The sequence below is a fragment of the Nesoenas mayeri genome (genome assembly GCF_963082525.1).
Source record: "Nesoenas mayeri genome assembly, chromosome: 3".
Taxonomy (NCBI): domain Eukaryota; kingdom Metazoa; phylum Chordata; class Aves; order Columbiformes; family Columbidae; genus Nesoenas; species Nesoenas mayeri.
Window position 1 is genome coordinate 88,608,953 of NC_137544.1, and position 24,976 is coordinate 88,633,928.

Below are 24,976 nucleotides of genomic sequence, written 5' to 3' on the forward strand. Positions count from 1 at the left end.
GTAATGGAAGAAAAGTCTAATTTCAGTGATGAAACTTGAATTAGGTGTGACTGAAACAGTTTGAATAACTTGCATTGTCTGTAGCAGAAATACTCTGTAACTGCTTGCAACCTATTTTCTTCACTTGGCTAATTTACATATTTTTTCAATCAGATTTAAGTGTGTAGCAATTCTGAAGGATAGCAACAAATGAATTTTGAATTAAAGAAAATAAATATTAATCATAGGTAAGGTTTGAAATAAGCTGTGACTTAAAAGTGATGCAAAAAATTCCATTTGACCCATGGAAAAATTATCCTTCCTTTTCAATGCAAAACTGGTAACTTTCAGACCAAGTCTATTTTTCTACCCAGTTGTATAGAGCAGTAAAAATAGACATATAAAGCATAAGTTCAGTGAAACTCTTGAAGAAACAACTGCTTTTTATCATATGTTACCTGTATCTTTTAGCATAAAAAAAATTATTATACCTAGTGTTACTTCCTTTGAAGCAAAGTGTCTATCCTTGCAGTGCTGGAAGAAAGATATTTGTTGATGAAGCTGGTAAAACATTGGCAGGATTCTGCAGCTGCATGCCATTTACATGACTGGAGTTTCTTTTGCTATTCCTCTTCTTGACAAGTATCAATTTCATTGTCATTGCAGCCAGCTGCTCAAATTCAAGATTTTTTTGCTTTGTTTTTTGTTTAATTTTTCTTTTTTTTGTTTGTTTCAATTCTGAATGCAGAGGTGAAAATTCTGTTCCCTTTAGTGCTAGAGGAAGTATTTACAGTTCCCTAAGGAGGCAATTTGAATACAGGTTTTTCTTTTTGTTGTCGAAGTGGTAATTTACAAGTAGAAGTTTTTTCATTGTGGGTTTGAGCACAGCCAGGAGCCTTGCCAAGGTAAACCTGTCCAGTGACTTTGGAGTAAATTCAAAGAGGTTAGATTTAGCATTATGTGAAACTTTACTTTTTTTTTTGTCCTTTCAGATGTGTCTTCTGAAAACGCCTTTATTTTTACACTTCTTACACTTTAAAAATATTTTTTCTTTACTCACTGATCTCTTTCCTTCCCCTAAACATTCACACTTAGGGCCGAAGTTTTGAATATCTCTTCCTTGATAGCGATTTCTTCCTAAAGATGGTTTGAAATCCCTACAGCTCTTCTCAAGTTACGGGATTTCCTCTGGTACCTCCTGATTTCCAACAGGGCTCATTGTTCCCTCCATCAGTCCTATCTGTGATGTTTCATCTTTTATGTAGGTAAGTGGATCATGACTGTGGTTCTTCTTTTTTACAGACATCTGCATTGCACAAGGAATTATATTCACCTGAACCTCTTCACCTCTTTTATCCTCCGGGCTATATCCGTCTTCATTAAAGACTCAGTGGTGAAGTGGATGTACAGCACAGCCACACAAGAGCACCAGTGGGAAGGACTTATCTCCTTTCAGGTAGGGGCAGACACTGTGGTGGCTCTCAGGATATTGGAGACATCACTGTGGTGTGTCTACATGACAACAGGTAATTTAATGTTGTACAACGAGGGTTGTACAAAATGCTGTTATTCAGGCCACAGAGTTTCTCTGAAACTTGTAGCACAATGGTTCTAGTTCTTGGCACAACAGTTCTAGTTGTGCCACCCTGGGAGTGATATAGGTAAGTAGCTGATGCTGTGGCATGTTTCTGTGCCTGTGGGAAGTTTGCCCCCACTAGACAGAGGAAACACAAAGAGGTGGATTATATATATATATCTGTATATGTATATTCACAAAAATGCCCATATCTTCTTCCCATGCTGCAGGTTCATTTCTGCTAGCAATGACAAGATAGCATTCATTTCCCTAAGCCAGCACCTTTTGTGATAGAACTGCATCTTGTATAATGATCATATTAGTTGGTTGTTCTTGGAGATCTTTATAATCTGTTAATGACAGAAAAAAGGGAAGCGTCTGATTAAAATGTAAATTTGAAAGCATTTAGAAAAGCTTTGGAGGAACAGGCTAATTAAATACTTCTAATCAAAGGGAGAGGATATACGACTCTCTTGTGAATATGATGAAAGCATGACTTTCCCCCTTCAGATTTGGAATACAAAATGTACTTGAATCTTCAAAAAGAGATTTTCATTATTTGTATAGCTCTTGTAATTCTTGAACACAGGTACAACATTTCCTGCCACAATACAGCATTGGGGTTGCAAGGGATGTGTCTTCTGGTGCATACTCAAGTGTCAGAAAAGGAAGGGCACTGCCGGAGGCTTAAGCACTAATACCGCGTAGTGAGTCTCAAAGGATGGTTGATTTCTTCTCATTTGCGATGTATCAATTGGCAGAAAATAACATTGAAATACTCATCTTAAGTGGTTTGGAAATGTTGGCATTTGATTGTCACTCATTCCCTCCTTCTAAAAAACACTAGGCTTTATGCTTTCACACATGGTTTATTGAATAGTGGTTTCATTAGATCTGCTGGATATATTAATTAGGTAATCACGTTTCATACTTATCTAAAACCTTGCTGGCCACATCTGTAATTTACCAGCCAAGAGAGATTTTGCACTTAAATGTGATGCGCTGGGCAATATTATTGCTCTATCAAAACTCTTTTGCTTTGGAAGATAGTCAGCATTACGACATCCACTATTGGCTGTTTAATAGAGAAATTCTTAGCTGCAGAATAGAGTACTGAGGGAAACGAAAAGATTCACTGACTGCAGTTGGTGCAGTACCTTTCATTTGCTCTTTTCATCTTTGTGTTGTGCTTTTAAAATTATAACCCATTGCTTATTGAGAGAAAATGCCGAACATGTAATTTATATTTTTTTATAAGAGGAATGTTGAAAGTATCTATCTGCTGTGTACAACACCTATTACTGGCTTCTGTCATTTCAGTACTCAAATGTGATTAATTTAGCAAGCGTTGTTTTCAGGAGTGAGTAGGAGCGAGAACCACTCTTTTGGGTTAGTATCTTCTTTTTCTGAACTTCCGTTGCATTAATTTGGGCTGTGCTTTTTTTCCCGTTGCAGGAATCACTCAGCTGCCGCTTGGTCTTTGTGATGATGCAGTATTGTGTGGCTGCAAACTACTATTGGTTGCTGGTGGAAGGCATGTACCTGTACACACTGCTGGTACTTTCAGTCTTTTCTGAGCAGAGAATTTTTCGGCTCTATCTCTGCATTGGCTGGGGTAAGTTAATCTTTCCATATGTCTGCCTATGGCTGCATGCACTAGCAAATGGAATAATAGGAAAAAATAGTGTGTGCCTGTTGTAGTGCTGCCCCGTTCAAGTCCTGCACTCTCCATTCCCTTTTTGTTCCTGACCCCTTATCTTGTTTGAGCTGGAGGGTGCTGGGCCAGCACAGCTCCTGCGTGCTTGCAGCATGGATGCTGCTGTTCTTTCATAGCAGAGGGTCTGTGTGGCACTGCAGGAACTCCCTAAACCAGTGGCAGGCATGTGGTACTTTCCCTGAAAAAACAACAGCTTCCCGCTATAAAAGACATGTGGGTGATTCCAGGTGAGCGTGGACTTTCCTGGACTGTTCTGCTTCATCTCCTGAAAGTTTCCCATTACATTCAAAGATGTGTTAACTACTAGTGGTGCAAAATAGCAATGATACCTGGTGTATGGTCAAGTGTTGTCAGGCATTGGAACAGGCTGCCCAGCAAAGTGGTTGAATCACAGTCCCTGGAAGTGTTTAAAAGATGCATAGATGAGGTACTTAGGGACACAGTTTAGAGGTGGACTTGACAGTGCTAGGTTAATGGTTGGACTCGATGATCTTAAAGGTCTTTTCCAACCAAAATGATTTTATGATAACAGTAGAGAAATAGTGGCAGCATGAGTTTGGGGGATGCAGAGGGGCTGCTGAACAAGAGGCTGCTGGCAGGAAATTGTCAGGTTGGTTATGTGCGTAGAGCAGGTCAAGTAATGATTGTCAGGCAAATGAGTGGTCGGGGTGCCCATGCCATGGGCATGTGTCTGCTTGAGACTAAGGACTGTGATGCCTTGAAATCAGTTCCTTGATCCACTCACCTTCTGCAGAAATGCTAAAGCTTCAATTCCTTCACTCTCCAATTACCCTGAAAATATATTACTGTTCAGGATTAATCCTGTTTTTGGGATGATCTCCTGTGTGCTTTTATTGTGTTCTCTCACTTCCTCTTCTCCCCGCTCCTCTTCTGGTGGAAATTGAGTGACTTTTGGAAAGCTGAAAGTAAATCCAAGTAAATACTAGAAGTGCTTTCACAGATACTAGTTTGAACATTTAAATTGCTTTGACTGTCCCTCTCTATGGTTTTTACAACTGTGAATATTCTAACAAATTAGTTTTCTGGCAAAATGCATATGTATGGCTTGCTGTGAATTACCCAGTTCTACTGAATAGTGACATATGTGGAACAAAGGGTGTCCAGTACATTGATGGGAATAAACAAATGCAAGCAATAGCAGTCCTGGTGGAGAGTTTTAGTTACAAAGTTCCATATCTTCCATTATCATTTTATATAGGACATGCAGCAAAAGCAACAGAATCTTGTATAAATTTGAACTGTGTGTGTTTTAATAATATTTTATGAATTTCCATATCCTCAATTTAAAAAAAAAAAAAAAGATGGGGGAGCTATCCTGAAGCACTGACTGAGGTGATGAGAAGAAATGGAAAAGAAATTAAAGCAAAATTATATCTAGCTGAATCCTCAGCGTATTGTGTTGTTTTATAAGTAAGGGATAGGATGGTTTGATCTGAATCACTTCTAGTTAGAGTTTGTCTCTTGCAAATGCAGAAGGCAGAAACAGAAGACACTATTTTGTTTTTGTTCTTCATTTACAATTAAAGTTCTGCCACTGTATATTGAATTTTTGCATGAGTTTGTAGATGTGAGTGGTAATGCCAGCACTTGGCACTTGTTATATCGGTTTCATCGAAGCTTCCTAGAAAAGCTCTACCCGTGCCCTTCAGTTCTCATCTGTACATTTTCTTGCTGTCCCATCCATGGCTGCATGTGCAAACCTTGCCAACGATTCTCCATCTTCAAATCCAGAAGCATCTGCTATTTCAGTACTTCCAGATTACTCACAACAGTAACAGTTTTGTCTCTAAAAAGCAGAGAGAGATTAAGATTTTTTTCCACTCTTTCTTGCTGTTGATTCAATTTTTTTAGATGCTCAGGTCCCTCACCAGGTACCTTTCTGCTGTATACAATGCTCAGAGGATTAGCGGGTTTTGAGCAGCATGATAGCCTCTGCGTAATGCCGAGGCTTCAGAGAGACAGTATGTTCCTATTTGCACTGAGAGTCTTGCTCTTTGAAATAGGTTATCAACTGTAAAAATAAAGCTGGATCAAAAAATAAAGATCTATTTGATTGCAGAGCTCATTTGATACCCTGATCTTTTGTTATGTTAATAAATTGCCCTCTTACAGGATAATTTTTTTAACCCATTCATTACTCATCGTTTGATGAATATTTGTTTTAAAATTTCGTGTGTGTATTGTTCACAAACTTAGTGGGTGTGAGTAATTTCATGTTGCTCTTTCTTCTAGTTGTAACTGAACTTTGTCATCACTCACAGACCATATGGTATTGTTTTTGCTGTCTGAACAGCTTCTGCAGTCTCCCCTGTGATCACGTATGTTTGCACTTGCACTTCTCTCAAATGTACACATGAATAAAACTGTTTATTCTCCTCAAGGTTTTTGTTTATCTGAGTGTTTGCACATGCTCTTGGTCATGGTGTTTGCCCTGTTGTACTTATTTCGAGGAAAAATAAGTCTCAGAAAAAAAAGAAACTAGAGCAAATACTTTCCTAAGGTAATACCAAGCAAAACAGTACTCGAAGGGCCAGCTTTCAGATAGGTAGACATGTCTCAATACCTAAGCTTTAAAACTGTTACATTAAATAGTGCTATTTTTTTAATAACTGAGGAAAAAAATCCACATAACTGTGTAAATAAAAAAGTACTTCTCCCATTTTATGTCTAACATGGTAATTTCATTGCAATTAAAAATACTTTCCAAATATAAACATATAAAAGATCCATACTTAGCCTGTGTCTTCCTTGGCACAGCTAGACAGTGGGGAGCGTAAAGAAAAATTAATAAATATTTCCAAAATATATTTTTGCTATATGATAATTTCAGGTCAGTTCTTAATGTTATTAGATGGTAACTATTCTTTGCTGTTGAAGTGTTTTATGAAAGGAAGAATCTGTTTAATCTCATGTAATTGTACTTTGCAAAAACTAGGAGTGTTATAAAATCTTGATAGACTTGATGAAACTAATGTAGTTTTACAGAGTGGGAGTCATTTATATTGACATCTTGTATATTGATAGAATTCTATAAACCTTCCTGATGACTTGTGAGGTAATTTTCTGTAATGGCCACTTGATTGCTGAGATTTCACACCATACGAGGCCTTGAGATAGCAATGTTAAATTTTTACTGTTTCATTCAATGTGGAAAACGTCTTACTTATGTCATCTTTTTCTCTGTAAAAGCAGACTTCCATACATTTGTGTGAACCCTGAGTTCCACATATCTTCCTGCAAAAACAGTAGTTTATGCCGTTTTCAAAGCTGATGGGGAAAAAAAGAAGGCAGAAACACTAACAACATCGACAAACAAAACTCTTAATAGATGAATGGCAGAGCAGGTAGATGAGTTGTTTCCTTTTGTTCCCTTCAGTCTGGAGGTCAGCACAACAGCAGCTAAACAGGATGTTGATTCAGATAGTCATTATCGCTTGTAGGAAAAAAAAGCTGTTGATGTACATTGCTGGTACCCAGTGTTTCCTTCCTCTGGTGTAAGGGAAATTCCTTGCCCATGGATTTCACCTAGAGAGAACAAAACATTTCCAGAAGAAGGGGGGAAGGAAAACAAGGTAACTACGGAGGTCAAGAAGATGACTCCTTTGATTTGTTTGTTTCTTGGGAAGTGCAGACTGCCTTTAATCAGGGTGTCCAGGACAGCAGCTCACTGTTCATGTCCAAGTGAAGAGTCGCTGAGCCTGACATTCACTTCAAGCAGCTGTGTCAGTGCTGTACAAAGTAGTCTCTGGAGAAGAGCACTTTATACTGTAACGCTGCTGTATGCATCTTTCAGCAGCATTTAGTGGAAAAAGGACCTGTTCACATTCAGAAAGGGGTGGGAGGTAGGAATGGGAAAACAATAGCGACATCCACAGTGACTGTGTGTGACATCCAGGTGGGAAGAATGATAGGAGGAGATAATTTTCAGCACTAAAGGCTAAGAAGAAAATGTTAATAAAACTCTAAACATTCTCTGAGCTTCTATGGCAATTTTATACCCAGCTGCACTTGCAGCAGGGAAACTGCCATAAAAACAAATAATTCCCCTCCTTCCAGCTCTTGGCAATCCAAATTTTCTCTAAGGAAGACTACTTTGAGGGAATGAAGCTATTAAAGCAGGAAGCCTGGCTAGTGTGTCAAAAATCTCCATCCTGATTGCAGGAGGATCTGTCTGGAACAAAGCCAGTAAGAAACCTCCCTTCTGAAGCCCAGTGTGATCTCAATGTAGCAGCAGGATACATTCCTTGCACTGTTTCTTGTGTGTTTTGAAATGTAAACTGTATTTCAGACAAAGGTGTGAAAATTGGCTTTGTGTCCAGACCGATCCTGGTAATAAATGCATCTGTCAGCAGTTTCTCTTAATTCTCTTGACACTTTGTCTTCTGGATTTATCTCTTTCATGCTTTTCTGTTTATTAGAAAGAAAAATATTCATCTTTTCTTCTCACACCTTCAATGGTCTTATTCTTTCTACATCTAGTCATGTTTATTTAGCACTTCTTCCAGTTCCTCATCACACACTTCTTGCATTCATACATCAAGCAGCTGATCAAGTCAGACCATCCTGGATGGTTCCCTAGATAAAGGGGGAGGATCAGAGTTCTGACAGCAGCAGTGTCCTTCTGGTTTGTGTGCCTGATTGTTTTGGAGGTTGAACTTCTCACCACGTGGAAACCAGTGATGTCAGGTTACATCTGAAATGTGAGCTCTCTCCTACAGAGACCAATTTACTTCAGGAAGAATCTCTAACCAGCATGTGAGGTTGAGGGGAGCCTCTCTTGCTCCTCATACACCTTTCTCCCCTGAAATTGCCTTTATGTACAATGTAAAGCTAGAAATAGCATGTGTCCATAAGAATGAAAATGCATATTGAGGCAAGAGAATGACGATGATATGGAATAGCACCACCTGGTGACACCTTTCATGGGAACTGCTACTTAGTGGACTCCAGAACAAGTTTCAGCTTGTCTGTTACCAAAGTATCTCAGGTCCATTTAATGGAGGGACAGATTTCTACATGGTGTTACCAGGACGTGTTAGCTTCCATTAGCAGCAGTAGGAATTGCTCTCCTCTCTGCTCATTAGGGACAGTGTGGCATTGTGAAAATGCCAATGAAACGGTGGTTCCAGTGCATAATTTCTCACAGCTTTCTTCTCTAGCCCACCCCATCCTGTTATATTCTGGATAATGCCTGTTTTTCCAATGTGTGGGATTTTTTTTTTCTTACTATGCAGACACCTGGCCAGGTGTAGAATATGTAAGCTACAGTGAAAATAAGTAGGTCTGGCTGTTTATTTATGCAGTGGGGTGTTAAGATGTCGATTTGGCGGTTTCATTACTTTCTTATCATCCATGATATATACTGGTTTTGCAGCCTATAATTCAGGTGCCCTGTCCTCTGTAATTTGAAGTTGAACTTTATTAGCTGAGCTGTTGGCATGCTTATTTCCTAGTCCACTTGACAGATTTTATAATCACCATGTCATGTTCAAAGATTTTTAGTCAGTTATTAACCTGCAAGAAATAACATGGCAGAGTGTGCCTCCAACAATTTTCAAAGCCACCCATTTCTTAGATCAAAACTTTGTGTATTTGCTAAGTGTCAGATAGCATGTGAATTTGGCAAATGTCAGATGTGAATTTCACTGTTAAGTCTTGGTTTCTCAGATTAGAATGTGGATTGCTACCATGGACTATAATACAGATGTTGCAAAACCAAGGCACCACGGGCCTGCATCACAAGTGGGAGTGGGCAGAGGATGTTGAACTCGCCTTGTACGTGCTCTCTAATCATTTGTGTAATATCTGCATAGCATGTCATGTTACCACTCGATATATCAGTTCCCTCCACTTACATACAGCCTTTATAATCTTGGTGTTCACATCTTACCGTGTAAGTTTCACATTAAGATGTCTTGATGCTCAGCAAAGTCAATAAAGGAATAATTAAAATTGTAATTAGTTTATATGAATCAAAGTCTCATTTGTGATTGGCAGGGGTTTGCAATGAGCCTGTTCTTAATCTCTTATGCTACTATCGAAGCAGCATGAAGGGCTTGATAACTTTACTCATAAAATATTGTGTGCTCTCAGTATCAGACACATTTATGAAATGTGTTCAACCACTTGCCCCAGTAATCTCTACTCAATTTATTATCTTTGCTATTACTTTAATTGTTGGTATTTTTTTCTTGCTGCTCTTTATTCTCTTAAAAAAAAATATATATTGAGGAGAATAATTGGTTTTCCATATCTGCAGTATTTAGCTGTTCTGATAGTAGAGAAAGAAAACAGTGCAACAGAGAGAAGGATTTTGCTGATAACATGCACTACAGATGTACTGCTTGTATATTTTCAGACACAACAGATCACTGATTTCCCTGTGGCTTCTGCTGGCAGGAACTGTGTATTTGCCCCGTGCAATGCTTATCCTGCACACCGATGTTCTTATGGTCCCTTACCATATTGGTTCTTAAGAATGTAATAACAAAGCACATTAAATGTTGCCCTTCAATGTACGTACAGCATCAGACACTGTCCAAGTTGTTACACAGAGGAATTACAGATAATCGTGATCCATCCTTAGGCAGAAATTCCTCATTCTGCTTGCTGAGTCTCAACTTGCTCTCCTTTCTCATGGGCTTTTTTGGCATTGCCTGTACTGAGCATTGGTTGGTAGATGCACTTTAAAATTATTTTCTTAAGACCTAGGCATTTAATAAATAAAAGAAATTAATTTGAGAGCCTTTGGCATTGTAAACAAGTAGCGACTGCCAGCTTATTTGGCTTTTCTCTCTTCCCTTTACACCCCAGATGAACTGACCAACCATAGCACATGCACTGTCAGGTAAGCGCAGGACTAAGACTTTTCTCAAGACCAGATGCATCTGCTGTCTTTGCTGCAGCCTTTCAAGTCCTTGCCAGTACCACAGCCCAAACTTGGGATTTCTCTGTAGGGGAGGCTTGAGCACACTTGCTTTGAGTTGTGTGCCCACGCTCCCCTTTGCCATCAGGGTATGTGGGGCTGAGTGTGCTCCAGCCCTGACACCTATAGACAGCCTGAGCTTGATGCTACCTGAATACAGTGTAGCTGACCCACAGGCAGAAATGTGGATGTGAAGGTTCAGGTCAGAGAGTATTGCACTCCTCTTCCTCTTTAGTCTGAATTCAGAGGCCAGCAGAGCTTCATTGCCTTGGCCACTCTGTGAAACTTCCCACGAGAAAGGCGGTATATGCTGAGTATGGGGACGATGGTGTCCCGTGGTTCATTTCTCATGCCTCTTAGGAGCAAGGTGGGGGCCCAGGCAAAATGAGTTACATCTATTAGTTACTGGAAGGTTACGTTCAGTCTCTCACCATTGACAACCATCTGTGCTGGGTACGAGCTGCAACCCTGCCACCAGTTGGTTGTGTTGCTCATCATTATGTGGGGGGTTTGTCCTTTTCTCTGCTTTTCCTTGTCTCTTAATGTCAGTGTCAACCTTATCTCCTCTCTTCCCAGGTGTGCCAATGCTGTTTGTTATCCTCTGGGGAACTGTCAAGTACCTTTATGAAGATGAGGGGTTGGTTTAGTTCTAATTTTTCTCATTTGTGCTGTATGTGTGCACTGGCAGGTCATCGTTTGCTTTCTGTTTGGCGTGGTTTGCTTTGGCAATGTGCTGAAACCTCATATAATTGCTTCTGTTTTGTCTAAAGGTCTTGCATAACATTTCAAAAAGGAGCATATGTTTCTTTCTGGTCAGAATTTTCTGCATGTCTGAATGAATCTATCCTTTTGCAGGTCAGGGAAAGGTATGTTTTGTTTTTCTGTAGTTACAGTATCAACAGTAGAAGTCATCATACCCAACCAAGACCACTCCTGATATTGTGCCTTTGGCAGTAGCTGTTACAGTTATGCTTCAGAGGAAGGCAAAAACCTCCCACACGATTCTGCCTGTGATTTGTAATGGTTAGCTTATGCCTAGAAGCAGAGATGTGATTGCCTGTTCTTGTTTAAGCTTCTGTTATTCAGACCTTCTTAAAATAAAGGCATATTTTCTGCCTGCTTGTGTTAGTCTTGCTGAAGTCAACTATGCCACATGCAAGACTGCTGCAAAGCACAAAATAATTTTTGTCCATTTTTACCATAGTTCCTGGTCTGGAAAATTGCCTTTATATATGTTTTAGGTACTAAACAGCATCGCATAATAGTTTGTTGTTTTGTGGGTTTTTTAACAAAAGGGAGAGGAAAGTGACTTCGTCTTCTTGGTTACACTGACTGCCTAGAAATATTTAGATAGGATTATATGTGATTAATTAAGTAACTTTATGCTATTTACTTTTTTATTCTAAATGTACTATTTATTTGGTCTTCCTCTTACTTAGTTTCTAGACAGCCCAGACAGCACTTTTGTAGAGGGTCCTTTTTTAATTCCTCCCCCTACAACACAATCCTTTTTGGAGAGATGCTGCAAGGCCAAAATTCAGTGTAGTCAGAACCATTCCCAGACTTTTTTTCTGGTGTTTGTGAGTATTAAAAAACAGGGGTTTTTTCCAGTGTCCTTCATAATACTGAACCAGTTGAGTCACAGCTGCTTCTTCTGGCTTAAGTAATGCTAGGATTTTCTGACTGTCTTTTTAAAGGTTGACTCGATAATATTTGTAGCAAGATTGTGGCCATACTGATGAATTGCAAGTTTTGTTGAAATTATTAGAACAGGTATATAGAACATGCGGCCCCTGAACAGGCGACATTCCATGGGCACATTTTCCCATTGATGTAGAAAATGTATGCAAAGTGCTCACGCTGAGCCTCTTACATTATGTGGTGCTCAGACCTGATTTATATTTTCTATTACGGAAAACTGTCACTCACTGCCTTCAGCAGACCTTAAAAGGGGCAATTTTGCACCTTATTGAATTGTCTAGATCTTGTATAAATATTTGTAAAATACAGCAATAAATAACCATGTACAGCAGCTTCTCTGAAAGGCAAGATTTCTGTGCCTTGGGCAGGCATTTGCTGGAGCAGCCAGAGATATCTTTCACACTGCCACAGCGCTGTCACCAGGGATGTGCAGTGAGCTGTAAATTTCATTTGTGACTTAACTACTTCCCTGGCTATGAGGAATAACTGGAAGTAAATGTGATCAGGGCTGGGAATTTGAGGCAGTCCTGTGAAGACAGCCATTTGAATGAAGGACTGAAGCCTGCAATACTTACTTGCAGACTGACTTATTCTTTCCTTACATGTGCAAGTGTAAACCCCTTTAGAAAGCACTTGCCGTCTTTAAGAGTGAGCTATTGAACAAAAAAACCCTTTTTCTAGATTACAAATAAAATTAAAGGCAGGATGTGCTTCTTAGTTGTTGGACTATGTCTAAAGAGCTGATACTTACACATCATTGTTACTATCTGCAATTAATTTTGGGAGCAAGGCAGCCAGACTACAATATTTTATAAAAATGGAGCTGCTCAGCTGTGCCTCTTCCTAGTAAAAGTTCAGTGTTTTCCTTTTTACAAAAAGAATACCAGATTGGTAAGCAAAGGCAGAGACTTCCCAGTAGCATTTGTTTCACTGGACCTATTCTTCATTCACAGCTCTGAGTCTATTAGTTGCCCAGTATCTTCTTAGTGATACTGAGCAAACTGCAGGGATAGATCCCAAACACAATAGATGGTGGTGTATTTATGAGTGTGGCAATCCCAGAAAGCACAAATGGGCAAGAAATCATGTACAGATCTATCAGTTTTATTTTCTGGACACTTTAATAACTTTGACACTTTTATTGGGCTGTAATAGCGTTTTTATTGCACATATTTGTATAAATTTAAAAGCAGCTAAAACTGTTTTATGCCACAGGAAGCAAATTAATACACACAGAAATGTAGCAGAGTTAATATAAAGAATAATTTCTCAGCCTCTATCATTATCAGGAAATTTTAAAGTTGCCCCTGCTTCCACTGCCACAAGTCAGACAATTAGAACTCCACTTCCAGCCATGCCTATTATCCCTCCGGTCTTGAAGGTTCAAGTAAAATTAATTTTAAAGGCTGCATGAAGCCAGCTCCCAGTCACACGTACCAAGAAGTCCTTCTGTTACTCGGATTCCAACTCAGGTACACTGATTGCACCCCATACATACGCCTTTTTTCTCCAGCATCTGAAATACAATTGAATTGTACATTGTGGAGCTGCTGGTTGCGATAATGTGCTTGTTTTATGCATTGAACTGAAAGGTAAAATTAAATCCTTAGACCCAATACCAGCAAAGGAATATGGGTTTGCCACAGCCAAGCTGTTTCACTTTCCTCTGTGTTACCTGAGCACGTGTGGGTGCATTGCTGTAGCATGGACCCCTACCACATGCTGCACCCTCGCTGGTTTCTCTCAAGCTGACTGTCCCATTACAAGGCTGGGTGACTTTACTCTCTGCCAACATCACTCAAGCTGGAGCTTCGTAGACCTGTTAAGAAAACCTAAGAAAAACTGAGCATATATATATTTTGTCAGGTGAGATCTGGAGATGAGGAGGAACTTGTTTTGTGAAGGAACATACATTTTCTGTAGTGCTGTTTCATAGTTTGTTTCACAGCCTGCTGGCTTTACTGATGGCTGTTGCTTTTGAGTAATGCTGAGCAATATGGTAGGAGGCTAACAAAGTTATTTCATAGGAATATTAGGAATGCTGTCACTGCAGCAACAAATGAAGTGTCATCTGAACACTGCCCCAACACCTGGGCCGCTGTGCATACACATAGTCCATCATACAGTTTTAGGTGGCTGGCTGTGGCCGGGGTGGCACCTAAAAGTACTAGATGTACAAACCTCCAAGTGTAAAGTTCCAGTGATCCCAAACTGTGGCTTTCAGGCGTTGTGTTTCTTGTAGTTGTTCTCCAATATTATTCAGGGACACAGGAATTTAAAAAGATAAAGAAGACTTACAGAGAGAATGAAGTATTATATTGTCTGCAGCATTACTTGCTTGGCAGAAAGCTCATCTGGCCAACAACATGTGGAACTATTGCTCCTGTCTTTGATTTTACTTGCTTATAACTTTTAAGACTTCTTTGGGGTCTGAAACCTATACATATACACTGAAGGAACTGGAGTTAGCTGCCTTGCTTTCTCTTGGCTGAAATTAGTAGAGCTTTTTTGAAAAGAAGAACAAGCAAAATAGATAACAGATCTAAATATTGTTATGAGGAAAGTGATGATAGGTAATGGGATAAAGAACTAATAAACAGTTAAATAATAAGATGATCTGACATTTGAGACTGAAGAGCAATAAAAAGTATTGCAGAAAGAGTAGGATAGAAACCACGCAGGAAAGGTCTGACTCAGACAGATTCCCCGCCTTCTCCTTTCAGCCACAGGACAAATTTGACCTTGGTTGTAATGGACTGAATCTTCACAATTAACTGATGGTAATTCATAGCAAATTGTGGAGGAGAGCTAGCCATTAGTGGGCAAGAAAGGCAGGCAAGTAGTATCCGGTTCAATTATGCTAGCTGCAACAGTACGAAGCATTCAGTGTTTCTAAGAAGCAACTGCACCTGTTTCCATGTCAGCATGATGTGCTTTCCTGGTATCTAGTCCTCAATATTGTTTTCCATCTGCATTGCTGTGACAGAATAAAAAGTGGGAGATTTTAGTAATGTACTGAAAGTTTTTTCTTCTCATCTCCTCCTTTTTGCCATCTGTCTAGTTGCTGGAGCAGAAACTACAACATGAATTACTGGCTGATCATCAGACTGCCCATTCTCATCGCCATTGGGGTGAGTATGTGGCAGGTGCAGCGAGCTGGCAGATTTTGATGAGAACAGGACATAATATAGTACAAAGAGCAGATGTGCATACGCTGCTGTCCATGTCCAAAGGCTTTGAGGGTATTGACATTTTAATTCAGAAATGTGATTTTGTGAAACCAAATTGGTTTCTGTCACTGGAATTCCTGAGTAGCGTTTTGTTTGTTTAATTTGCCTGCTGCCATGTTGCAGTGGCAGAACATGATAACAACACAGCATGCTGCAGCAATCCTGTTAACTCCGCAGTGTGGGGAAAGCTGTGGCAGGTAGTACAGCGAGGCAGAAGATAATATTCTAGGTATTAGGCTACAGAACAGCAACAAATTGTGTGGCACTGTGAAGCAATGCCATGTTCTGCAGCCACAATATTGTGGCAGTCTCAGACCTCCAGACAAGGCAAATGCGACGGCCCACACCTTGACTGTGTCGCCCTCCTCAGGCATGTAGGTAAACTCCCCTACTTTATTTAGTGAACTGCCTGTGTTTTTAAAGGTGACTTGTGCAGTCACAAAGGTTGTATTTAAAGCACAACTTCTTAGCAAGGAGTTGAATTCCATGGCAAATTCTGCAGCTGCAAAGTAGGAGGATGCACAGGGACCTACACATGACTACACAAAACAGCTCTTTTGAACACTTTTGCAGATGTGTTTCTTGATGATGATATAAACCCATCTTTCATTTCTCCAGGTAAATTTCCTGATCTTTATCAGAGTTATATGCATCATCATCTCCAAACTACAGGCTAATTTGATGTGCAAAACTGACATAAAATGCAGGTATGTAATTTAGCAGTCTGACAATTTCTCTGCCTCTCAAAATGGAAGCAGATAAGTACGGACATGAAAAGCAGTGGATTGACAAAGGTGGTGAAAGATCTTAGGCCTTGAGTGATGCACATGTGTGGTGTCACACATTGGTATGACTGCTTGGACCATCAGTCCCTGGAGAAGCCTCTTGGTGAAGCCAGGGCAAGTGTTATACCTATGTTATAGATAAACAGAAAGCTTGATTTTTAGTTCATTTCCTTACAGTCTTCCATAATACTGGGTGAATATTAGTTAAGCAGATATTTATTAAGTACTTGCAGCAAATGCAAGTACCTCATATAATGTGACATAAATAATGATAAGCAATAGAAATAAAAGCTTTATCTTCAATGAAGATCAAGAATGGGGCTCATTTTGAGTATTGTTCCTTGTTGTTCTTGCCAGTCATTACTGAGACAGTCTTTCAATCTTGAATGCATATGACGTTTCCGAGAGATGTCAGATTTGTTACAGAAGTGTTCAATTTTTATTCTGCAGGCTTCACCCTGTCCGCGTGTGTATTATTCCCATTATTTAATCACCTTGCTAAGATGCACAGTCACATCTTTCATTTCTGCATCTTGGAGAATATATCTATATTTCAGTATGAAAAATAATGTAAAAATAAGTTAGCCATAGGGTGAATTAAACAGTGTGGAGCTGACATGCTCTGGTAGCCACACTGTTACTGATGGCTGACTTAGATGGTTTGAAGTTGGGTACTTCACTGCTGCAACCTTCTAAGCTAGAAGCTTCTAGCATGTATTTTGGTTTATTCTCATCAGTATAGAGTTGCCTTATATGTTACCTACCTTATTTACCTCATGTGAAATTTTGGAAATTCTGATATGTGTTTAGAGCTCAAAGCAGAGAAAAAGATTTCTTTTAGTGAGGTGTTGGCTTTTCTTGCATCCCTACTGTTGTTTTGAATATATGTGACTTTTATTTGCCAGGGTAAAATTTACTGGGCTGGAAAGGAGGGATTTTCCAGCTCCGATAGCCTGAAATGTTTAAAAATCTGACAGTAAATTTGCCCTGTCAAGGGAGAAAGCCCTTGCCCTCATGACTTCTGCAAGCAGGAGGAAGGTTTGATACAGCTGAGCCATTTCTCAGAGGTGCAGTTTCATTCAATTCTTCATGTTTCATGTTCAAAAATCTGCTGTATAAACAGAAAGGCTTTATCAGGAAACAATTTACCCAGCAACACAACCTTCTTCACTGGTAAAGACTGTAGTCTTGGTGATCCTTCCAGAGGTTGGTCATTACAGCCAGAATCTTTGGGGAAGTCTTTTACTCGAAAGGGTTCAGTTCATTGGTGTGCCTCTGATGGTAATAAGACCAGGGAGCTAGAGATTCCTGAATGAGAAAATTTTTCCTTTTTTTTTTTTTTTTTCTGCCTAAAAACACTGGAAAAGATTTTGAGGGAAGACAGAACTGCCATGTTGGAATGTGTTCTTTTAAACAAGGACTGGTCTAGGTGCCCTAGAAAGTCACGAGTTTAGATAAGTTTCTGTATGGAAGGGAGAAAAGAGTTTTGCTCTGGAGCCAGTCTTTCCTCCACCTCTCTCCTGTTGCCCGTTCAGTTGATGAAAAGAGAGCTCAGTGATGAGCATGACAGTGAATCCCTTTTCTCTGTGGGAGGGCTGGAGTTGTGCAGAAATTTCTCCACTTGCCCAAGGAAAGGATTTTCTCTAGGAAGGTCTTAATTACCCAGGAAGTCTTTTCATAGGATTTTGAATGGCTTCCTGTTTAATGCAAAGCTCTCCAAGATTCCCATCTAGAACAATTAGCATTCATTAAGTAAAATAGAGATTTGCTGTACAGCTACACAACTCACTTTTTTTACCCAGGCAGTGTCTCCAGAGCCAATGCAACATCAGCCTCCTGCTTCTACCTCTATCTCAGACAGGTGGTGGTGGAGCAGAGCCTCCATCACAAGACTTGCTGGTAAGCTGCTCTTTTAAACAAGCCCCCTATCCCCAATGCAACAGTCTGCCTAGATCCACTAGAGATCTGCATTTCTGCTTACCTGTATGTGTAAACTGTATAATTTCGATAGTTGCTTTGATTCACCATCCCTCAGTCCTTGTGTACCAAGGATGTTGACAGGCTAGTTGGTTGAACTGACAGGAGCCTTGTGCTTGGTGTGTAATAACCCCATGCAGCAGTACAGAATGGGGATTCACTGGGTTGAAAGGAACTTCACAGAAGACCCAGAGATGCTGCAGGACAAATGTTTGAACATGATTCAGCAGTGTGCCCTTGTGACAGCATAGGCTGACTGCATGCTGGGCTGCACTAGCAAGAGCATAGCCAGAAGGTCGAGGGAGGTGACTGATCCCATCCATTCAGTGCTTGTGAGACTGCTTTTGGTGTCCAGGCTGGGGCTCCCCAGTACAAGAAAGAGCTTGCATCCTGTCCCTCTAACCCCTTGGTACTTGGATCAGTTTTGCACCAAGCTAGTTCTGGGGCTGGACCAGACATGTAAGGAGAAAACCCAAAAAACTGGGTTCAGTCTGGAGAACAGAAGATTAAGCAAGGCTTTAATTGCAGTCTTCAGCTACGCAATCGTGGTTATACAGAAGATGGAGCTAGAGTCTTTTGAAAGGTGCACAGTGAAAGGACAAGGGGTAGAGGTTACAGGTAATAGCAAGAGAAATTCCAATTCCATGTCAAACGTGAAAAAAAAAAACCAGCACAGTAAAAGTGGTCTGACACTGGAAGAGAGGCCCAGAGGGGCTGTGGAGAACCTTGAAGATAATCAAAACTTGGCTGGACACAGCCCTGAGTAACAAGCTATGAAGTAGAGTTGGACAAGAGACTTGCAGAGGTCCCTTCCAGCCTGAGTGATTACCTGATTCAGAATAGCAGCCAACAGCTCTAGGGCACACAAGATCTACTACGTACTGTCAGCCCTGCTAGTCGAGTGATTTTGTATCTACTGAATTGACTCAAGACAAATCATTGTGAGACGTTGACAGGTTCTGTGACCCAGGGTAGCCTGGTAAACTCTCAAGTGAGGCCCAGGCATTTTTCATTATGCTATTGGGTGGCTAGCATGTATGTCTATCAAGAGAGAGTTAAGGACCATTCTTATGAATGTTTTCCTGTGGTTGTATCCCTGAACATTGCTCTCTTACTGGTGAAAAATGTTTTATTTATGATTGGTTTGTCATTTTTCCTTTGTTAGCTGAGTCTTTGAACGTGGTGTTTAAATCACGGAGTCATCACTCATTTGAAGACAGTTTAACTGCTTTTACAAAGTGTTTTGCAGTTATGGTTAGTTACAATGTTTTGAAGATTTAACACACCACAGAGATGGGAAGGAATAGCAAGTACTCCTGCCTTTGCCAAGATATTTTAAAAATATTTCAGCCATTGATAGATTATTTTTTTCAGGGCTTTGACAAGGTAGGTTTTGGTCATCTTTCCCACCTACAGATGGGGAAAGAGATACACAAGAAGACATCTCAGGTACAAGAAAGCATATGACCTGCCTCTGAGTTTGGAAGATTTTCCAGGTGAAATGCAGCCAACAGCTGAATACAGAGCTTTGCTCACAGCAATAAGGGGTCTGCAGTGGACTGGCAGGGGCGGTTAAAACATGTCGAAACCTACTAAGCTTAATTTTAGCATTATTATTTGTTTCCTATGTGCAGCCTCTGGAGGAGAACCCTGCGACACAAAGTGGTGCAGTGTCTTAGCAAAGTTGACAATGTGTCAGAAGCAGAATGCAGACACGGTGACTTCCAGTCACCATTGGGTTCAATATAGATCTACTCAGTAGCATTGTTTTTTCTCTTTCTTTGTGATCTTAGGCTGGCCAAGTCTACATTGACTCTAATCCCGCTGCTGGGGACCCATGAGGTCATCTTTGCCTTTATTACTGATGAGCATGCCAGAGGGATGCTGCGCTTTGTGAAGCTTTTTACTGAACTCTCCTTTGCTTCTTTCCAGGTAGCATTCACACTGTGCCCATGTCAATAAGATATTTTTTAACTGCTCTTTGGGGACCTGCTTTCTCACTCATTCATTGCATGTTCCCTGTTCTTTGTATTTAACACTGGTGATTACAGGATTATGACAGTGGAAGAGAAAGTATGAGGACTAATTTTTAATAGCCAACTTAGATGTTAGTGTCACATGCTCTTATTTTCAATGTCTTAAATTTACCACAATAAACTGGAATTCCTATCCACATGTTAATACCTACTTCCTATGGGACACATCAAAGCAATAATGAAATTGGCCGTAATTTCCTGTAATTGTATATTGACATTGAGGAAAGCAAATTTTGTATTTTCTCCAGTGTTTTTGATACTCCTTGGAAAATCTGTGCTGTGAGGGGTAGCTGACTGTAGCTGTAACTGTTTATGAGGAGGATGTAGGTGTACTGTGATTTTGTTTAGCTGTTCCCTTAGGTAAGGCCATTTTAAGAATCTCCTAAGAGAATCATTATTCTAGTTTTGCTGCTCACAGACTTATTCCCTATTTATCAAGCACAGAGCTGTATTTAAGATCACTTAATTGTTCACTTGTGAAGTGTTTATAACTAGAAACAATGTAAGAAAAACAAGGGGAAAGGAGTCTTTAGAAAAAAATAATAGGTTGAAGAAAACAGTAACTCCTTTGTCCTAAGATCATGTGTTTTGAGACATAGTTTGGTCAAAGCTCTCCTCTGCCATCAGAACTGTTGGGGACCACAGATAGTCTCCATCTTGTTCTACTCTCATCATGCCAGTGTGGAACCTCTAGCCCTCTACAAGTTTATTTGTCAAATCTGGGGAACTGCTCTACGCTGCTCACTGCTCTTCTGGTTTTTGTTGATTTCAGGGGCTGATGGTTGCAGTTCTCTACTGTTTCATCAATAATGAGGTAAGAGAGACACTTGTTCCAATTTGCCTTATCAGCAGCCACTATAGGAAAAGGAAATTGAAAATGGTCTTGAACTGCTAAATTGTCCTTGTTCAGGACTTTTTTTTACAGACTCTCCTCTGTACAGCTACACAGAATAACTCCTCAGACAAATGTTGTTGGAAGGAATTCAGGCAGTATAATTTAGGGCCACTGTTTATAGATGTGAAATCTTGCAAGTTCTCTTGCTCACAGTCTTATAGTTTGCGCTACTGAAGCTTTTCTTTTATTAAGAATTATAGCTGCTCTTCTTGATCTGTCTCATACTGCTTCTTATTTGCTTGTTTTGGTGAATGTGGGAATAGAGCCTGCCTTATTCTGAGAAGTCAGCTCAGCTCATCTTGCTGGTGAGGTTGGAGAGTCCTCTTGGCTCAATGCCTGTACAGTTTGGTTTAGTTTGGTTTCCATGAGGCCCAGCTACTTGAAGACATCATCACGCTCTCATTCAAACTGAACTTCATGGAATGGTGAGCTCTCCCACAGGCCCAGAAGAAATGTAGCCAGAGTTTTGAGTTAATTGATCACAAGTACCATCTTCTATGGCTTCTGAATCCCAGCCCTGTTGGGGTAAATAGTTTTGTTCTGTTTCTCTATTACCTTCCAAGTGATTATTATTATTCATTCATTCAGCAGCCACGTTTGCAAGGGAAGCAAATGTGGCAGCCCGTTATTAAGTTTGATGCATATCGATGTGTTTTACACTCATGCTAAATCTACTTTTAAACATGATATGGTAATTCAAGATCACCTATTGAGAGGCCTCACTGAGGAATTGGAATCAATGGAAAAATGTTCTACTTGGGTCATTGTGGCCAGGCTGGGGTCAACAGAAAAGCAGCAGGCATCCTGAATTAAGCCCTGCAGGAGGCTGTTCCCTTTTGTAGCTTGTGGGTAAGATTTTGTTTAGGTGAATGTGTTAATTGTTCTGCTTACGAAAGTTAGGTGGGTTATAGCAGGCTTTGCTGAATTATGAGTTAGAGAATGTTTATTTCAAATCCCTTGTACAGCTTTACAAGTCTGAAATGCAGCATTGTCTGCTGGTGCATCATGTATTTCTTCTGATTCACTTTGGCCTTTGCTCATACATACATGCAGCCGCAGCCAGGCCTTTTGTAAGTAATGCCCAATAATTTCCTCCATGTGTTAAAATGGCAAAGTTACATCATAGCCCAAACTTAATTACAAGCCCCGAAACAGGTAGGCTTGTTTCATTTGAGGTAACTTACTGTGAAGTAGCCTGTGTATGTTTCTAAGTGGTCATCCAAATCTCTTGTTGCTATAGTTCTCTTGCCTTTGTAATGTATTTCCTAAAAACTAACCACAATGTGCTCAGCTTCACAGAAGACTGACAGACAGTCTGAATTATTTTGCTTGTTATAAAGCTTTTTCTCCCTTCTTCTTAAAAGCCCAGTCATCAGCATCCATAAATACATGTAGAGAATTTTATTAGGTCAAGTCTTTTCTATTTCTTTCCTAAATGATATGAGAAATTTTTGAGTTTCAAACTGCTTTCCTTCCAATATACTGTATGTGTCTGAAGCCTGTCCTTGTTTGCTATATGGTTTATATTTTTATTTTTGTCTATGACACTCAGCAGCTCCTTTTCTTTTTCCTTAACCATACAGCATGCATTTTTGTTGCAAGTTCTGGTGCCATATTAAAAGTAGAAATCAAGCTGTAAGTTACATTAATGCTCTTTTGTAGTATCTACTCATGAAAGAACGTTAAAAAATGTTCATATTTCAATCATATTTCACCTGAAAGATTCTGGATTTTGTCTGATATTGCTCTGAAGTGAATGGCAGGGTCTCATCAGATTGCCTGTTGTTACTAATGTTCTCTGAAAAATATGCTGGGCTTAATATCACCAGTTTCTCTGCAGTTAGTGTTGCTTTCTGTAAGAAATATTCTAACCAGAGATGCTGCCACTTTCCATCAGAGTTAGTTTAAGCTGATTCAGGTTTCATTCTCTATAGTCTTGTTTCTCCTATTTGCCTCCTTCCTATCACAGTGGGAGTACACTTCACTCTCTTCTGCCGTAAAAGAATCTGTCCTGACTCCAAGATATTTTTTTAATTACTACCCAATCTTTCTTCTTTCTTTTCATTCTCTATTCAGACTATCCAATGAATCACTCCACCAGCTCCGTCCCATTTCAGACCTGCTTTCCTTTCACTATGATTTGTGGAGATGGTTTTTTTTTTTTGCCAAAGTTTAACTTTTTTTGTAATCAGATTCCAGATTCATTGCTATGCTCTCAACATCCTAGCCCATCAGCTCCATTAAGCTCAATCAGCTCCTCTCTGTGAGAAGTGTTCTCAACCTTTAACCTCCATGACCATCTTTACAAGTTTTTGTACCTCCTTCCTTTCTCTTTCAAAATACGCTACATAAAATTCTTCCCTTTTCTCATGGGAGTTTTGTTCTTGGTTCCCTTTTCCCTGTATAGCTTATTTCTGGGGAATCTTTGCCACACATGGAAGTTACTAGGATAACTGTTTTGCTGAAAGATCTACTTCTGTGCTGAAGAATTGCCTCTTCACAAAATAAATCTGAACCTATTCAAGGGAATAGGTCACACATTCACAGCTGCCTAGGCAAAAACTCAGTTCAACACAGAAAGCAGAGTTGCTCTTTACCCTTTTCCTGACCTCTGGAGAGAAAACTAATGTTCTGTCATTCAGTTCCATTCCTAAGACATCATCTCTGATACAGTCTGTTGTTCAAGTCTTCCCATTCACTTCATCTCAATCTTGCAGGCTATTTGTGTCATAGCTCTAGGATACAGCCTGTCATGTCCAGCTAGACTGAAGACTCATTTCCTCCCTTTGATTCTGAGATACCAATTTCTATTGCTCATTGACTTACTCTGTCAGTAAGTAAATTCATGCTTGCTTTCAGGATGTGCCTGTAAATGTCTACAACTGCTTCTTCCCACTGTTTTCCATGCCCACAAAATGTACCAAGTACTGAGTTGGCATACAGTCAGTTCTTCTCCTGCAGACAGTACAGTCCCTGCATTTCACTGTTCCTGGGCTGCTCTCTGTTGTTCTTCTATACCAAGCTATCTCAGATACACTGTCTTTTTCTGGTGTCATTGTGCAGCTTTTTACACAATGACCCCCAGTTATCACAGTAAAATACAAGTTTCTGTCTCAGCATCTTTTTTTCTGTCCCATTTGCTTGTAGCACCAGAGGTGCCACAACCATTTCTGACATTCCATTGTCAGAAACGCAGAGATACAGCTGGTACCCACCAGGATAGTAGTTAGTATAAGGGCTGTAGCCCAGAGTGGACAAGCCTCATTTGAGGTAAGCACCAAGGGAAGACAATTGGTTGTGTAAGGCTTTGCTACTTTTTGTAGGGCTGCCTCCCAGATTGGGTATTTTACAAGGAACAAGACAGACATACAACAGCTGGTTCCCTAAGAAGTTTCCCTCAGAGCATGAAGGTTTCAGCAGCCAGCTTGTGCTGGAACTACCATCAACGTATTTAGTCTCTTGGTGGTCAGTACTGGACCCTAAAAGGAAACAAAAAACAACTCTTCAGAGAAGGACACTTGAGTGTCCCACCTATAGTGAACTTGCTTCCAGGCTGAAGCACACACCATAGTGAATTGATTACTGTAGTTGCACTCCTGCCTTTTTCTAAATAGAGTAATAAAGGTTCAATTTTATGTCCTCTGCCTTATGTTTTAAAAGCTAATGGAAGTTCTCACTTCAGTCAAGAGGCAAAAACTTTGCCCGTGGAACAGGAAGATCTGAATTCTGTTATTGCTTAGCAGTTACAAGACCCTAGATAAACTTCCAAATGAGTACATAGATTACACAGTTTAACCCAGAACCTGCAACTGGATGAGTGTATTTTGTAACTTAAAAAAAAAAAAAGCTAGTATCTGGAATGAGATACTGTAATTGTTATTTAAAAAGGGAAAGGACAGTACAGTCTTTAACATGCTTAATTATTGGCTTTTCAATTTGGAATAAATCTTCATTTTTGTATGGAATAAAAAACCATAAATATTCAAAGAACAAAAATAATCCAAACCATAATATTGTTTAAATCAAACCAGAAGTTAGAACTCTTAAGAATACTCGTGGTTACAATATTGAGTGGGAAGCCAGTCTTTGCAGTCATTTCATGACTGATAAGCAAAATCAACTTAATTGTTAGTT

The 24,976-nt window shown here is 39.9% G+C and overlaps 1 protein-coding gene across 1 annotated transcript in view; it reads left to right on the plus strand.

Annotated features, from left to right (window-relative positions):
- The window catches only part of GLP1R (glucagon like peptide 1 receptor), a gene marked incomplete at both ends in the record, with an annotated part of 88,342 nt that overhangs the window by 62,879 nt on the left and 487 nt on the right, over nucleotides 1–24,976 (plus strand). The window contains 7 exons of the mRNA XM_080342037.1: nucleotides 1,282–1,435; nucleotides 3,011–3,170; nucleotides 10,795–10,855; nucleotides 14,981–15,050; nucleotides 15,768–15,856; nucleotides 19,705–19,843; nucleotides 20,720–20,761. Of these exons, the coding sequence (XP_080198163.1) occupies nucleotides 1,282–1,435; nucleotides 3,011–3,170; nucleotides 10,795–10,855; nucleotides 14,981–15,050; nucleotides 15,768–15,856; nucleotides 19,705–19,843; nucleotides 20,720–20,761 (715 nt within the window). The remainder of the gene's footprint in view (nucleotides 1–1,281; nucleotides 1,436–3,010; nucleotides 3,171–10,794; nucleotides 10,856–14,980; nucleotides 15,051–15,767; nucleotides 15,857–19,704; nucleotides 19,844–20,719; nucleotides 20,762–24,976) is intronic.